General features: G+C 42.6%; 1 protein-coding gene across 1 annotated transcript; it reads left to right on the forward strand.

The window, feature by feature from the left end:
• The first annotated feature begins 1,745 nt into the window (after positions 1 to 1,745).
• Positions 1,746 to 13,895, forward strand: LOC112228675 (pannexin-1). The gene is made up of 6 exons (XM_024394210.2): positions 1,746 to 2,214; positions 5,981 to 6,120; positions 7,448 to 7,650; positions 10,708 to 11,203; positions 11,464 to 11,638; positions 12,111 to 13,895. The coding sequence occupies exons 1-6, from the start codon at positions 2,034 to 2,036 to the stop codon at positions 12,203 to 12,205; spliced, it is 1,290 nt and encodes a 429-aa protein (XP_024249978.1). The 5' UTR covers positions 1,746 to 2,033; the 3' UTR covers positions 12,206 to 13,895.
• Positions 13,896 to 14,101: the final 206 nt, after the last annotated feature.

Here is a 14,101-nt window from a genome sequence, read left to right on the forward strand (position 1 = left end):
CCATGGCTGTGTTTGAATACCCATACTAACATACTGTATACTGCATACTTAATGAGTATATACCACATACTATTAGTTTATTTTAGTGTACTGTAAACGAACGGTATCCTTTCAGTTGAGCATACTAGTGCTACGCCTGTTGTTATGCCCGTCTACTGGAAGTTGATGCTGTTGCTTTGCTACCTCTTGCTAGATCGTTAGCATAAATAAAATATCGAAAATAGATTGTTAGCATAACAAATTACTAGCTAGACATTGTATGACTTCGGGTGGGTTCGTAAATTTAATCTGGAGTGCCAGAGTGCGCTCATATGTTCAGAGCGGGGTCATATTGTCCATTCTAAATTCTGAGGGTTGCCCACACTGGCTGATCCGAGCATTCTGACCATCACAATGGCAGTCAAGCACACAAGCTTATTGGCTATCTACTTCAGACAGATGAGAGAACATCTCACTCTGACCATTATATTCGACCGAGCAGAGCTGGTTAGGCTGTTTTCATGTTATCCAGAGGGTTGGTGACTGTATCTGTGCTGCTGGCAACAATTTAATAATGGTTTTTTTTGCCGACATTTACTGACACCGGCCATATGCCTACTTAATTTAAAATATATATATTCAATGGGTGTTGATCGTTCATAAATGCATCCGTTATTCTGCGCTGTGTGGCACACAGACGAGTATGCTCTGAAATTGGAGTAGATAGCCAGTGCGAATTTATGTCCATTGAGAACGCACCACTATACCACTTAACTAAGAATGACGTGAATAATCAAGTAAATAAACGTTGGGTAGTTAGATAGCATATTGTTAATATACTGGCAAATTCGATTTATTAGTAGCCGACTAAGGAGGTTACGTTAGCTAACATACTACTGCTGTAATTATATGCTATGCGGTTCTTACGGATAGCGTAGGCAACACATTGTCAGCCAACATAAGGTGTAGCATAACTTATTAAAACATGTATTCATTTCTTCCATAGATCAACATTTTCTTAACCTGTGTCATAATTAGTTAATGCAATGAACATGCATCCACTGTAGTCGGATTTCGCTGCATATTTCCGCCATTCTCTTCAAATCTGAAAACGTTGTGAACCCACGCCCATTTAGGAAGAATTGCATTATGGGCCCAAAAAGCACGGAAATAGCGTCCACTGCTTGTATTTATTTGTATTTTTTTAAGAACATTTTTGAACTTTTAATTTTATCAACAACAACTCAATACAGAAAGTACATGAGGGAACACAAGTATATATATATATTATATACAATGGACAATCGAGCTAGGGGGTACAATATCACATTACAATTTCACAAGGACCTTAAGGGACATACATACACTTATAATTCTAACATATTTTTTGTTAGTAGAGTATTTAATTGTCTTACAGTTCAATTTCTTTTTGTAGGGTAAGAAAATGTGTTTTTTGTTTGTAAATTTACATTTGTGTATATGAAATTTAGCCAAAAGAATAATTAAATTAATTACATTAAAATGATTCAGCTTAATTCTATCGTATGTTTTTTTTAAATCCAAGCAGTACATCTCTCCACAATAGTGTAAAATCTTCATAAATGTGTTCAATTATAAATCTACTGATGTCTTGCCACAGTTTCCTTACATGAATACAATGCCCAAAAAGATCCAACACTATTTCTGGGTGGTCATTACAAAAGGAGCACTGCTTGTATACTTCGTATTTTCGCGAATGTAGTAGGACATCCGGGAACTTTTGGTATACTATCTCTATCCATAGTATGGCCAATAAGCATACTACATACTCAATTTACGTCACAAATAATACGATTAGTATGCGTATTCGAACACAGTTAATGAGTCAGGCGTTATTGCATGCACTTTCGGCTAAGTAACATGTTTGTTAACTTAATTTGTCGAGATCTATATAGAAAATAATGTGACTAAAAACTTGGACAACGCGCGGCTTGTTTTTTAGATAATATATCAATTGTATTAACTGGATAACTATTCATTTTTTATTTGTTATACCGACTATTTCACATTGAACAATGGCAATTGCACACGTTGCAACAGAATACGTTTTCTCCGACTTTTTATTGAAGGATCCAACAGAGTCGAAGTACAAAGGGGTGCGTCTGGAGCTTGCGGTAGACAAAATAGTCACTTTCATCGCGGTTGGTCTCCCTTTGTTACTCATCTCCCTCGCGTTTGCCCAAGAGGTGTCAGTAGGTGAGTTGAATAACTGATAGACTATCAAAACTAAAACTAAACTAACATGTTCAAATATATCGAATACAAGTATCAGGGTCAAACAGAAACTGATAAAATTAGTATTCTCTCTAGCCAATTGAATTGAGCAGTAACAGCAGAGCAGATTATCGGTTTCTTTCGACGCACAAACTCTGGCTTTCTGTTTTTGGTTTGAGCAGACCTCTGCAGTCAAACACTGAATAAAAACCTACTTCAATTGTTTTAGTTCGTCTAAAACGAATGCATGTTTTGATTCTCATTAGATAAACTCGTAAACATGTTTAAATCCCTAGGTCGTTCTTTGTCTGCTCCATAGACCCCATATCTGCAATTCATACCGCCGTCTGTCAACGGGAAACAGGCTAACTGCATTGCATTTGTTTCGCCCCGGAATATCCTGCCATGTATTTCAGAATTCTTAATTTATTAGAAAAGCTGAGTTGCTTGTCACTCAATATGCAGTTGTAGTAACATTGTAGCCTTCTTGTATTGTCTTGAGTTCGAGATTAGGCCCACAGCGCCGCCTGCCCCGTGAAGAACCCGTTACATTGTAGATCTTTGAAAATGACTCCACAACAGGGTTGCCAGGTCAAGTTAAATTTATAGCTCATTGACCACTGAAAACCTGAAATCCCCGAAATCTAGACCCATTTTTTCACAGCAAGGGGGTTATTTATACAATAAATCCCTTTTCCATAACGTTATTGAGCCAATTAAGAAGGAATATGATAGTAACTTGGGTTTCCTCAAAATTAATAATTTTTGCAAGCTATGACATGACGCAATTAATACATTTGAATATGTGGCAAGATAAAAGATCATTAGCCCTTATTACTCTCGCTAGATCATTTTCATCAATTGATGTCTATTTAACACATTTAACTGCTATGCTTAAGCAATATATAGCCAATATACCACAGCTAAGGGCTGTTCTTAAGCATGACACAACGCCATATATTTTACCTTCATTTAACTAGGCAAGTCAGTTAAGAACAAATTCTTGTTTACAATAACGGCCTAGAATCAGTGGGTTCAGGGGCAGAATGACATATTTTTACAGTGTCAGCTCATGGATTCGATCTAGCAACCTTTCGTTTACAGGCCCAATGCTCTAACCACTAGGCTACCTGCCGCCGCATGCATATTGGCCATATACCCAAACCCCAAGTGTGCCTTATTGATATTATAAACTGGGCAGCAACGTAATTAGAACAGGAAAAAGTCATGTTTTGTTATACCTGTGGTATATGGTCTGTTTATTCTTTTTTGAATTTGCTTTACCTGTAGCCTAATCTGACCACTGTTACATCAATCTAATCCATTCTAACATCTGATTGGCAATTGCAATAGAGTTTTGATCATTTCCAATTTAATTAACAAAACATGTCCATTAATAATTGCATAATAACACAAGTCTACAACAACAATAAACTGAAGTTTATAGGCTATTTATTCAATTGGTTTGTCAGGTAGGTTACACAAGTGGCACACCACTCAGTCACTCAGCAACAGCCTGCCGCACTGCCAGACAGTCAGCACCAGGTCACAGTGAAATGTTTATAAGAGAAATGCCATGACGGCCACGGTGCAACTTAAAAGTAGACCAAAATCGTGCAACCCGTGGCCAATACATTTTCACCTGAGACATTGTTTTCAAAGTTAGCCCAATTTGTACAAAAACAATGAACATGACAACACTGCTCCACAATCTCACATAATCCACACCCCTCGGCTGTTATATTTTATCTTTAAAAGGTATTCATATGGAATAGTGACTGAATAGAGGTAGCATTGGTAATGAAACAGGTTTGTGGCAGAAAGATAATTTGATTCATAAAATCACGTGGTAAAAGAATTTCAAATGTATTTATAAAGCCCTTCTTACATCAGCTGATATCTCAAAGTGCTGTACAGAAACCCAGTCTAAAATCCCAAACAGTAAGCAATGCAGGTGTAGAAGCACGGTGGCTAGGAAAAACTCCATAGAAAGGCCAGAACCTAGGAAGAAACCTAGAGAGGAACCAGGCTATGAGGGGTGGCCAGTCCTCTTCTGGCTGTGCCGGGTGGAGATTATAACAGAACATGGCCAAGATGTTCAAATGTTCATAGATGACCAGTAGGGTCAAATAATAATAATCACAGTAGTTGTCAAGGGTGCAACAGGTCAGCACCTCAGGAGTAAATGGCAGTTGGCTTTTCATAGCCAATCATTCAGAGTATCTCTACCGCTCCTGCTGTCTGGAGAGTTGAAAACAGCAGGTCTGGGACAGGTAGCACGTCCGGTGAACAGATCAGGGTTTCATAGCCGCAGGCAGAACAGTTGAAACTGGAGCAGCAGCACGGCCAGGTGGACTGGGGACAGCAAAGAGTCACCAGGCCAGCTAGTCCTGAGGCATGGTCCTAGGGCTCAGCTCCTCTCAGAGAGAGAGAGAAAGAAAGAATTAGAGAGAGCATACTTAAATTCACACAGGACACCGGATAATACAGGAGAAATACTCCAGATATAACAAACTGACCCTAGCCCCCCGACATGTAAACTACTGCAGTATAAATACTGGAGGCTGAGACAGGAGGGGTTGGGAGACACTGGGGCCCCATCCAACGATACCCCCGGACAGGGCCAAACAGGCAGGTTTTAGCCCCACCCACTTTGCCAAAGCACAGCCCCCACACCAATAGAGGGATATCTTCAACCACCAATTTACCATCTTGAGACAAGGCCGAGTATAGCCCACAAAGATCTCCGCCACAGAGATAAGTTTAGCCTAATGCTGAGTCATAATTCTCACATGGCAGTGTGGTTATAGCCATGTATAAAACATTAGGACCACCTGCTCTTTCCATGACAGACTGACCAGGTTAAAGCTATGATCCCTTATTGATGTCAGTGTAGATGAAGGGAGGAGATGGGTTAAAGAAGGATTTGTGTGTGCCATTCAGAGGGTGAATGGGCAAGACAAAATATTTAAGTGCCTTTGAACTAGGTATGGTAGGAGGTGCCAGGCACACCAGTTTGAGTGTCAAGAACTGAAGCCTTGGTGGGTTTTTCACGCTCAAGTTTCCTGTGTGTATCAAGAATGGTCCACCACCCAAAGGACATCCAGCCAACTTGACACAGCTGTTGGAAGCATTGGAGTCAACGTGGGCCAGCGTCCCTGTGGAACACTTTCCACACCTTGTAGGTGTTTCTAGTGTTTTGTACACTCAGTGTATATGTTCAGTTTCATTCTGTGGGATCAGCACTGTAAAGGGTCCCTGCTTTTTAATCTATTCCCCTGCAGACTATGTTACATGACAGTTTGGGCAGAGGTCAATGGAACTTGGGTGGCAGTGACTGACTGTGCTTTCCATAGGCCATCCAGGCAATATGTTTCACCAAATTGATTTGTGTTGTGGATGTGGAGTCCAAACATGTGTAATAACATAGATAATAGCCTATTATTACTAACAATAATTTATAAAATGTCAGTTGTTATATAAAGGTTACACATCAAGCAAATAACAGTGAAATCACAAATATATATATTTTTTATGCCATACACTATGGGACAACCGCATCAATAACTGGAGGGGACAGTTACTCACAAACTCAATGTCCACTGGGAGTAAATAACAGCTGGAGCCCACACTGGTCCTATTTCCTGTCTTCACTCAAAATAAGATCATTAGTCTGTATATACTTACTAGTCTTCCCACTCTGGACTGGCCCATTCTGACCCTGTTCAATCCCTTTGGCTGAATGCAGGTACCCAGATCAGCTGTTTTGCCCCTACCAACTTCTCATGGCGACAGGCAGCCTATGTTGACTCCTTCTGTTGGGCGGCGGTGCAGGAGCAGCAACTCAGCGTTGATGGCATCGAGGGTGCCCCCCTGTGGCTGCACAAGGTACAAGCCCTCAGTTAGCCAAGAGGGCAGCTCCAGTCAGTGGCCAGAGGGCAGCTCCAGTCAGTGGCCAGAGGGCAGCTCCAGTCAGTGGCCAGAGGGCAGCTCCAGTCAGTGGCCAGAGGGCAGCTCCAGTCAGTGGCCAGAGGGCAGCTCCAGTCAGTGGCCAGAGGGCAGCTCCAGTCAGTGGCCAGAGGGCAGCTCCAGTCAGTGGCCAGAGGGCAGCTCCAGTCAGTGGCCAGAGGGCAGCTCCAGTCAGTGGCCAGAGGGCAGCTCCAGTCAGTGGCCAGAGGGCAGCTCCAGTCAGTGGCCAGAGGGCAGCTCCAGTCAGTGACCAGAGGGCAGCTCCAGTCAGTGACCAGAGGGCAGCTCCAGTCAGTGACCAGAGGGCAGCTCCAGTCAGTGGCCAGAGGGCAGCTCCAGTCAGTGGCCAGAGGGCAGCTCCAGTCAGTGGCCAGAGGGCAGCTCCAGTCAGTGGCCAGAGGGCAGCTCCAGTCAGTGGCCAGAGGGCAGCTCCAGTCAGTGGCCAGAGGGCAGCTCCAGTCAGTGGCCAGAGGGCAGCTCCAGTCAGTGACCAGAGGGCAGCTCCAGTCAGTGGCCAGAGGGCAGCTCCAGTCAGTGGCCAGAGGGCAGCTCCAGTCAGTGGCCAGAGGGCAGCTCCAGTCAGTGGCCAGAGGGCAGCTCCAGTCAGTGGCCAGAGGGCAGCTCCAGTCAGTGGCCAGAGGGCAGCTCCAGTCAGTGGCCAGAGGGCAGCTCCAGTCAGTGGCCAGAGGGCAGCTCCAGTCAGTGTGAGAGATCGATCTGTTAATGTGGCTCAAACAGTTATGGCTGCGTGGGGAGTGGCGGAATAACACTCCTCATTGGCAATCAGCATCACATTTGGCATATTTATGATTGAGATCCCCTTTCAGAGCTCTCAGGAGTAAGCCATACTTTAAATCAGATCAGACTGTCAGAGTAGTCAACCTCTTCAACTACATGAAATCCCTTTACAATTATAATTATGCAGCCTCTTCTCAGACGACTGGAAGAGATACTATTTCTTGACGAGGTGGATGATATCGACATAGGTCCAGGTGTATTAGCATAGCCGCGGGAAGTAGGGGTGCTTATAAATCCATAAATGAAAGCACCCCTACCTCGAAACATCTTCCTGCGGACATGTGAATGAGTTTGGTTTACTTGGTCTGTCACAAGGAAGCTCCCAAATGCCCCGTGTCACCACAATGAACTTCTATGTGTCATACCAATGTGGGGCACACCAATGTTCTGTATCTTCCTGGTCCTTATTTCTCTCACCCTCTTTTATTCCTCTGACCTCCTCCTCCAGTTCTTCCCTTACATCCTTCTGTTGGTGGCAATCCTCATGTACATCCCTGCTCTGTTCTGGCGCTTCACTGCCGCCCCACACCTCTCCTCTGACCTCAACTTCATCATGGAGGAGCTGGACCGCTCCTATAACCGAGCCATCAGACTGGCCAAGAGCCTGGCCTCATCTATAGACACCAAAGATGTCTCTGACGACCCCCCCAGGTAAACACTACGAAGGGCCTTATTCACTTCCACTTTAGATGACTTGTCTTCTTTAGATTATTTATTTGTCTCTTCCACCTGAGCTCAAAGACTCCTAGTGTCCAAATTTACTAAGCGTTTGCATTAGACATCGACCGATTCAGATTATGGTCGATTACATTGCATTCCACGAGGAAACTGCGTGGCAGGCTGACCACCTGTTATGCAAGTACAGCAAGGAGCCAAGGTAAGTTGCTAGATAGCAGTAAAAATATCTTATAAAAAACAATCAATCTTAACATAATCACTAGTTAACTACACATGGTTGATGATATTACTAGTTTAACTAGTGTGTCCTGTTGCATATAATCAATGCGGTGCCTGTTAATTCATCATTGAATCACAGCCTACTTCGCCAAACGGGTGATGATTTAACAAAAGTGCATTCGCGAAAAAAGCACAATCATTGCACCAATGTACCTAACCATAAACATCAATGCCATTCTTAAAATCAATACACAAGTGTATCTTTTTTTAAACCTGCATATTTAATTAAATTGATGTTAGCAGGCAATATTAACTAGGGAAAATGTGTCACTTCTCTTGGGTTCAGTGCAAGCAGAGTCAGGGTATATGCAGCAGTTTGGGCCGCCTGGCTCGTTGCGAACTGTGTGAAGACCATTTCTTCCTAACAAAGACCGTAATTAATTTGACATAATTATGACATAACATTGAAGGTTGTGCAATGTAACAGCAATATTTAGACTCCGGGAGGCCACCCGTTTGATAAAATATGGAACGGTTCCGTATTTCACTGAAAGAATAAACTTTTTGTTTTCGAAATGATAGCTTCCAGATTTGATCATATTAATGACCTACGGCTTGTATTTCTGTGTGTTTATTATATTACAATTAAGTCTAGGATTTGATAGAGCAGTATGACTGAGCGGTGGTAGGCAGCAGCAAGCACGTAAGCATTCATTCAAATAGCACTTTCCTGCTTTTGCCAGCAGCTCTTTGCAATACTTGAAGCACAGCAATGTTTAGGACTTCATGCCTATCAACTCCCGAGATTAGGCTGGCAATACTATAGTGCCTATAAGAACATCCAATAGTCAACGGTATATGAAATACAAATGGTATAGAGAGAAATAGTCCTATAATTCCTATAACTACAACCTAAAACTTCTTAACTGGGAATATTGAAGACTCATGGTAAAAGGAACCATCAGCTTTCATATGTTCTCATGTTATGCCATTTTTTACATGGCACATATTGCACTTTTACTTTCTTCTCCAACACTGTGTTTTTGTATTATTTTAACCAAATTGAACGTTTCATTTTTATTTGAGACTAAATTGATTTTATTTATGTATTATATTAAGTTAAAATAAAAGTGTTCATTCAGTATTGTTGTAATTGTCATTATTATATGTCAGGCGATTAATCGGTATCGGCTTTTTTTGGTCCTCCAATAATCAGTATCGGCTTTTTTTGGTCCTCCAATAATCAGTATCGGCTTTTTTTGGTCCTCCAATAATCAGTATCGGCTTTTTTTGGTCCTCCAATAATCAGTATCGGCTTTTTTTGGTCCTCCAATAATCAGTATCGGCTTTTTTTGGTCCTCCAATAATCAGTATCGGCTTTTTTTGGTCCTCCAATAATCAGTATCGGCTTTTTTTGGTCCTCCAATAATCAGTATCGGCGTTTTTTGGTCCTCCAATAATCAGTATCGGCTTTTGTTGGTCCTCCAATAATCAGTATTGGTATCGCCGTTGAAAAATCATAATCGGTCGACCTCTAGTTTGCATCAGGTGCAGAGTTGACCAGAAAAAAATCATAGTGGGAAAAGAACAAAAAAGTAAATAAGGGTTAGACTATAAGATGTTTAGGAATAACGGCTGGTACAGAATCACAAATAATGGAATCTAGAGAGATAAAATGAATTTGAATTTGCTTAGTCTAGCCCACTAACTATGCAGTCAAATGGGTTGATCTAGTTAGAGCAGCAAAGAGAGGCCATGCTGTGTTTTTCTGCTGTTTCTACACGAAGCCATACTATTAATGAAACTAATGGGGGAGAAACCGCAGGTTCACCATCTATAGAGTGTAGTGCATTGAGAGGACAATGGAGTTCATCTCAGTAACCAGGTTTCCATCCAACCTTTTTATGCGAGTACATGTCAGACACAAAATGTCATGACAGGCCTGATGGAAACAGGAAATTTGTCTGAAAAATTACCAAATGTCAACTAAACAAAATAAACATATGTAGCCTAATAAACACATGTTGTGTGGTCCTCCCACTACGACTCGTCGGAAAAGCATGCAGTTTATTAGGCTACAGATTAAATTAATGATGAACTTCACAGGGTGGTGAAAGTGCAAGGTGATGAGCTTGATGCTCCTTTCCAGTAAATATCGAGGGTCTTATTCTGGTGACATGATCATCTATGCTTGACTGCCATTTGACAAATAAACAATCTCACTCTTTTGTCCATAATAATCTCATGTGGGCTATACCCGTACTGGTTTTGCCCAGCTGTTGGCCAGAGTGCACGTGCCAATACCAGAGCGGGAACTCTCGCTATATAATCACACAGAAAACACTGGTACATGGGAATAGAAGATGAGATCTATTTTCATTGAGAGGCAGAGGGAGAGTGAAACCTTATTAGCTAGAAGCACAGGTAGTGACAAATGGACTAATTAGGGATTTTTTTTAAATCGTTTGACTTCGCACTGCTGTAGACTAAGCCTGGCTGGGGTCAGCAGTCAAATACAATGTGTATCTGTCTAAACTGTGATTATAGGCAGAGCTGTTTATCAGATCAGTAATGGGCAGTGGCAGAATATGCACATTTATTTTTCTTCAATAAACAGTTCTTAAAAGTGAAATAGTGCAATGATTTTAAAATGATCCAGCACTCACTTGAAGTTGACTTTTTCTTTATTTTTCTGTACACATACGTACAAACACGCTAAAATGAAGTTGATGTGTGTCTGCTTGGAGAATAAAAATATTCAAAATTGACACAACTGCATCAGCCCCACCTAATCTCCCTGTGTGATGGCAGTTCCCTGGACCTGACCGAAGGCTGCTTTAAATACCCTCTGGTGGAGCAGTATCTAAAGACCAAGCGTTTCTCCCGCTGGCTGGTGGTGAAGTACCTGGCGTGTCGGCTGTTAACCCTGCTCACCCTGCTGCTAGCCTGCCTCTACCTGGGCTACTACATTCGCCTAGCCTCCATCACCGATGAGTTTGCCTGTGACGTGCGGACAGGGGTGCTGAGGAACAACAGTGCGGTGCCGGTGCAGTGTAAGCTGGTGGCGGTGGGGGTGTTCAGGCTGCTAAGCTACATCAACCTGGGGGTGTACATCCTGCTGGCTCCCCTGCTGGTGTACGCTGCCCTGGGCCCGGCCAGACAGAGCTCCCGCTTCCTCCGGCCCTACGAGATGCTGCCGGCCTTCGGGGCTCTGGACCTGGACACACCCTTCTACAACGACCTCAGCGTGTACCTGCTCTTCCTGGAGGAGAACCTCAGTGAGCTGAAGTCCTATAAGTGTCTGCAGGTGGGTAACAACACTACATGTTTAGTCATATGATAGGCCGGTGGTCTATCATGACCATATGTTGCCCATTTTAGTTTTTTAAGTAATAACTTACAAGCGTTGTGCTCCAACTAATTGAGTCATTGTAACCACAATGGACAACTTTGGGTAGTGTCCACTTGGGAAAATATGCTTGGAATTATGTTATCCCAGAGAGACATTATGTCTGGTATTACATTGAGGTATCAGAATGTCTATTTATGTGAAGTGTATTGCTACAGGTGCTGGAGCTGCTGAGGGAAGGAGGCGGTGAGGCCTTTGACACTATGTGTCTGCTGCAGACTCTGGGCCAGGTGAAGACAGATGTGGTGGATGGGAAAAGATCCACTTCACACAAGGACAGCAAAGACTGCACCAAGCCTGGAGAGGAGGACACAAGCTCTTCTGAGCTGAGAGGTGTGTGAGTGGGTGGGTGGGTGGGTAGACTAGGTTATTGGTTCACAAAATGATTGGTTTTATGATATATTCCCCTGCCTGTGAGTTTTATAACTTCATGCAGTTCACTCCACCCATCTGACGGTGCCGGAGAGACTATGGGGATCATACACTGTCTCCCCAAACTCCCAGTGACCTCTACTACTAGGGGACAGGACAGGTCTTCTGCCTGCTCAGGTCAGAGCCTCTTCAGTCTCTCTCCAAGTGGACAAGAGTGCGTGGATAGAACAACATCCATCTCATATGTCCTCTGTAAATAAAGTTCCCTGTTGTGTGTAACACTCTGAGGTTGCCTTGTTCTTCTGACTGGGAAAGGTGTCAGTGAGTCACAGACCAGCCCAACTGGATAGTCACTCTCTTTCGGGTATGGTCATCTTCCTCACACCATAGGCCAGATTGAGATGTTCAGTCTGATCTTTTTGATTCCTTTCAGATGTTTCTACATTGTGGCTGGACGACGGGCTGAAGAAAGACAACAAGGACAAGACCTGCTGTGGTGGGAAAGATGTACGTCAGAGAGTGATCTGAAGTGTGAACTAGGGCCTTTATCTTTTCAGTCATTTAGCAGACGTTCTTCTCCAGAGTGACTTACAGAAGCAATTAGAGTTAAGTGCCTTGCTCAAGGGCATGTCAACAGATATTTCACATAGTCGGCTTGGAGATTGTAACCAGCGACCTTTCGGATACTGGCCCTAACCACTAGGCTACATGCTGATCAATAGCTTGTTTATTTTTATTTTTTTTAAGTGCTGTGTTGCTATGTTACCGTACCTACCTTAGTACAATAAAATTGTACCTTTTGTTCTTATCAGGATCGATCAAGCCCCTACTAATTTATTCTCTGGAATTTAAACAAAAGTTGTTTATAGAACTGTGGTCCACAGTTTCCCCATAGAGAGGCTCTCTTTCTGTGTTTACTGTCAGAGATACAAGGTGTTTGTCAGACTGCGTCATTATTTAATAAAAAGGCTGTGATTAGTTATCTAATATTGCTAGCGACATAAACGAAGCCTTGGCCTCGTTTTAACCAGCGTACTTCAGCCTCGGTACCTAAGTGGTCACGTATTGATATTGAACCGTTTATTTTATAAGGAATAGCAGATTATTTTATTCTTCGGGGATCTGAGTAACTCATTACGTCTCATGGCTAGATTCAATCAGTTCTGCGCTAACCCGCTTAACCGACAACTGCATAGAACTTTCATAGTTTTTAGGCGATGTCGGAGGTGTTGACGGCATTGGAGATGTCAAATCAGCAAGCGTCTCCCAGCATTCTACCTGTCGGGGACATTGCCATTGGATGCAATGAGTTGTATTAATAATAATCCCATGCAGGCTTGTTACAAATCCGAACACCAGAATGTGTGTTATAATCTACACCTTGATTAGGCTGATATACACTAAGTGTACTAAACATTAGGAGAACCTGCTCTTTCCATGACAATAATTTACCAGGTAATTCCTGGTGAAAGCTTATGATCCCTTATTGATGTCGCCTGTTAAATCTACTTCAATCAGTGTAGATGAAGGGGAGGAGACGGGTTAAAGAAGGACTTTAAAGCCTTGAGACTTGGATTATGTATCTGTACCATTGAGGGTGAATGGGCAAGACAAAAGATTTAAGATTTTTGAATGGGGTATGGTAGGTGCCAGGCGCACCAGTTTGTGTGTCAAGAGCTGCAACGCTGCTGAGTTTTTCACGCTCAACAAGAACAGTTCACCACCCAAAGGACATCCAGCCAACTTGAAACACCTGTGGGAAGCATTGGAATCAGCATGGGCCAGCATCCCTGTTGGACACTTTCAATACCTTGTGTGTGTTCAAGCCCCAATGAATTCAGGCTGTTCTGAGGGCAAAGGGGGTGCAACTCAATATTAGGAAGGTGTTCCTAATGTTTTGTACACTGTGTAAATCCTTATTTAGTTTAATGATTTTCAATTTGAGTGTCATTAATTCTATATAGCCTACACTTTCTCCTTCTGAACTTCTAATATAAGTGGGACTAGTGTGGCTTGGTGACAATGACTACACAAGCAGCCGCTCTGATTTGACAGCTCTAATGCAGTTCCACATCCGACACCGCAAAAAGACTAGCTATGTGGGTGTCAGCTATCGCCAGTTAACACGTGATCTGATTGAATCTAGGACTAAGTATCTAAGGCTGCATTTAGACAGACAGCCCAATTTGGATCTTTTTTTCCCACTAATTGGTCTTTTCAGCAAACAAAAAAAAGATCTGATTAGTTTGAAGACCAGAATTGGGCTACCTGTGTAAACTCAGCCAATGTGCATTGAAGTATAAAGCATGTTTGTGTGTAAAGTGCATGTGGAAGAGACTGTAGAGAAAGTCACTATTGTTACTCTAAAGGTGCAGTATTTATGTTCATAATGTTATTTAGCAATACTTCAAAGCAATCCTTCAA

This window comes from Oncorhynchus tshawytscha, linkage group LG30, assembly GCF_018296145.1.
Source record: "Oncorhynchus tshawytscha isolate Ot180627B linkage group LG30, Otsh_v2.0, whole genome shotgun sequence".
Lineage (NCBI taxonomy): Eukaryota > Metazoa > Chordata > Actinopteri > Salmoniformes > Salmonidae > Oncorhynchus > Oncorhynchus tshawytscha.

What these genes read in the sequence shown, in the direction of transcription:
- LOC112228675 (XM_024394210.2), top strand. Translation starts at nt 2,034, where the DNA reads ATGGCAATTGCACACGTTGCAACAGAATACGTTTTCTCCGACTTTTTA. An exon ending in GTCTCTGACGACCCCCCCAG is followed by an intron (nt 7,651 to 10,707) that starts GTAAACACTACG and finishes GTGTGATGGCAG; the next exon opens with TTCCCTGGACCTGACCGAAG. An exon ending in AGTCCTATAAGTGTCTGCAG is followed by an intron (nt 11,204 to 11,463) that starts GTGGGTAACAAC and finishes GTATTGCTACAG; the next exon opens with GTGCTGGAGCTGCTGAGGGA.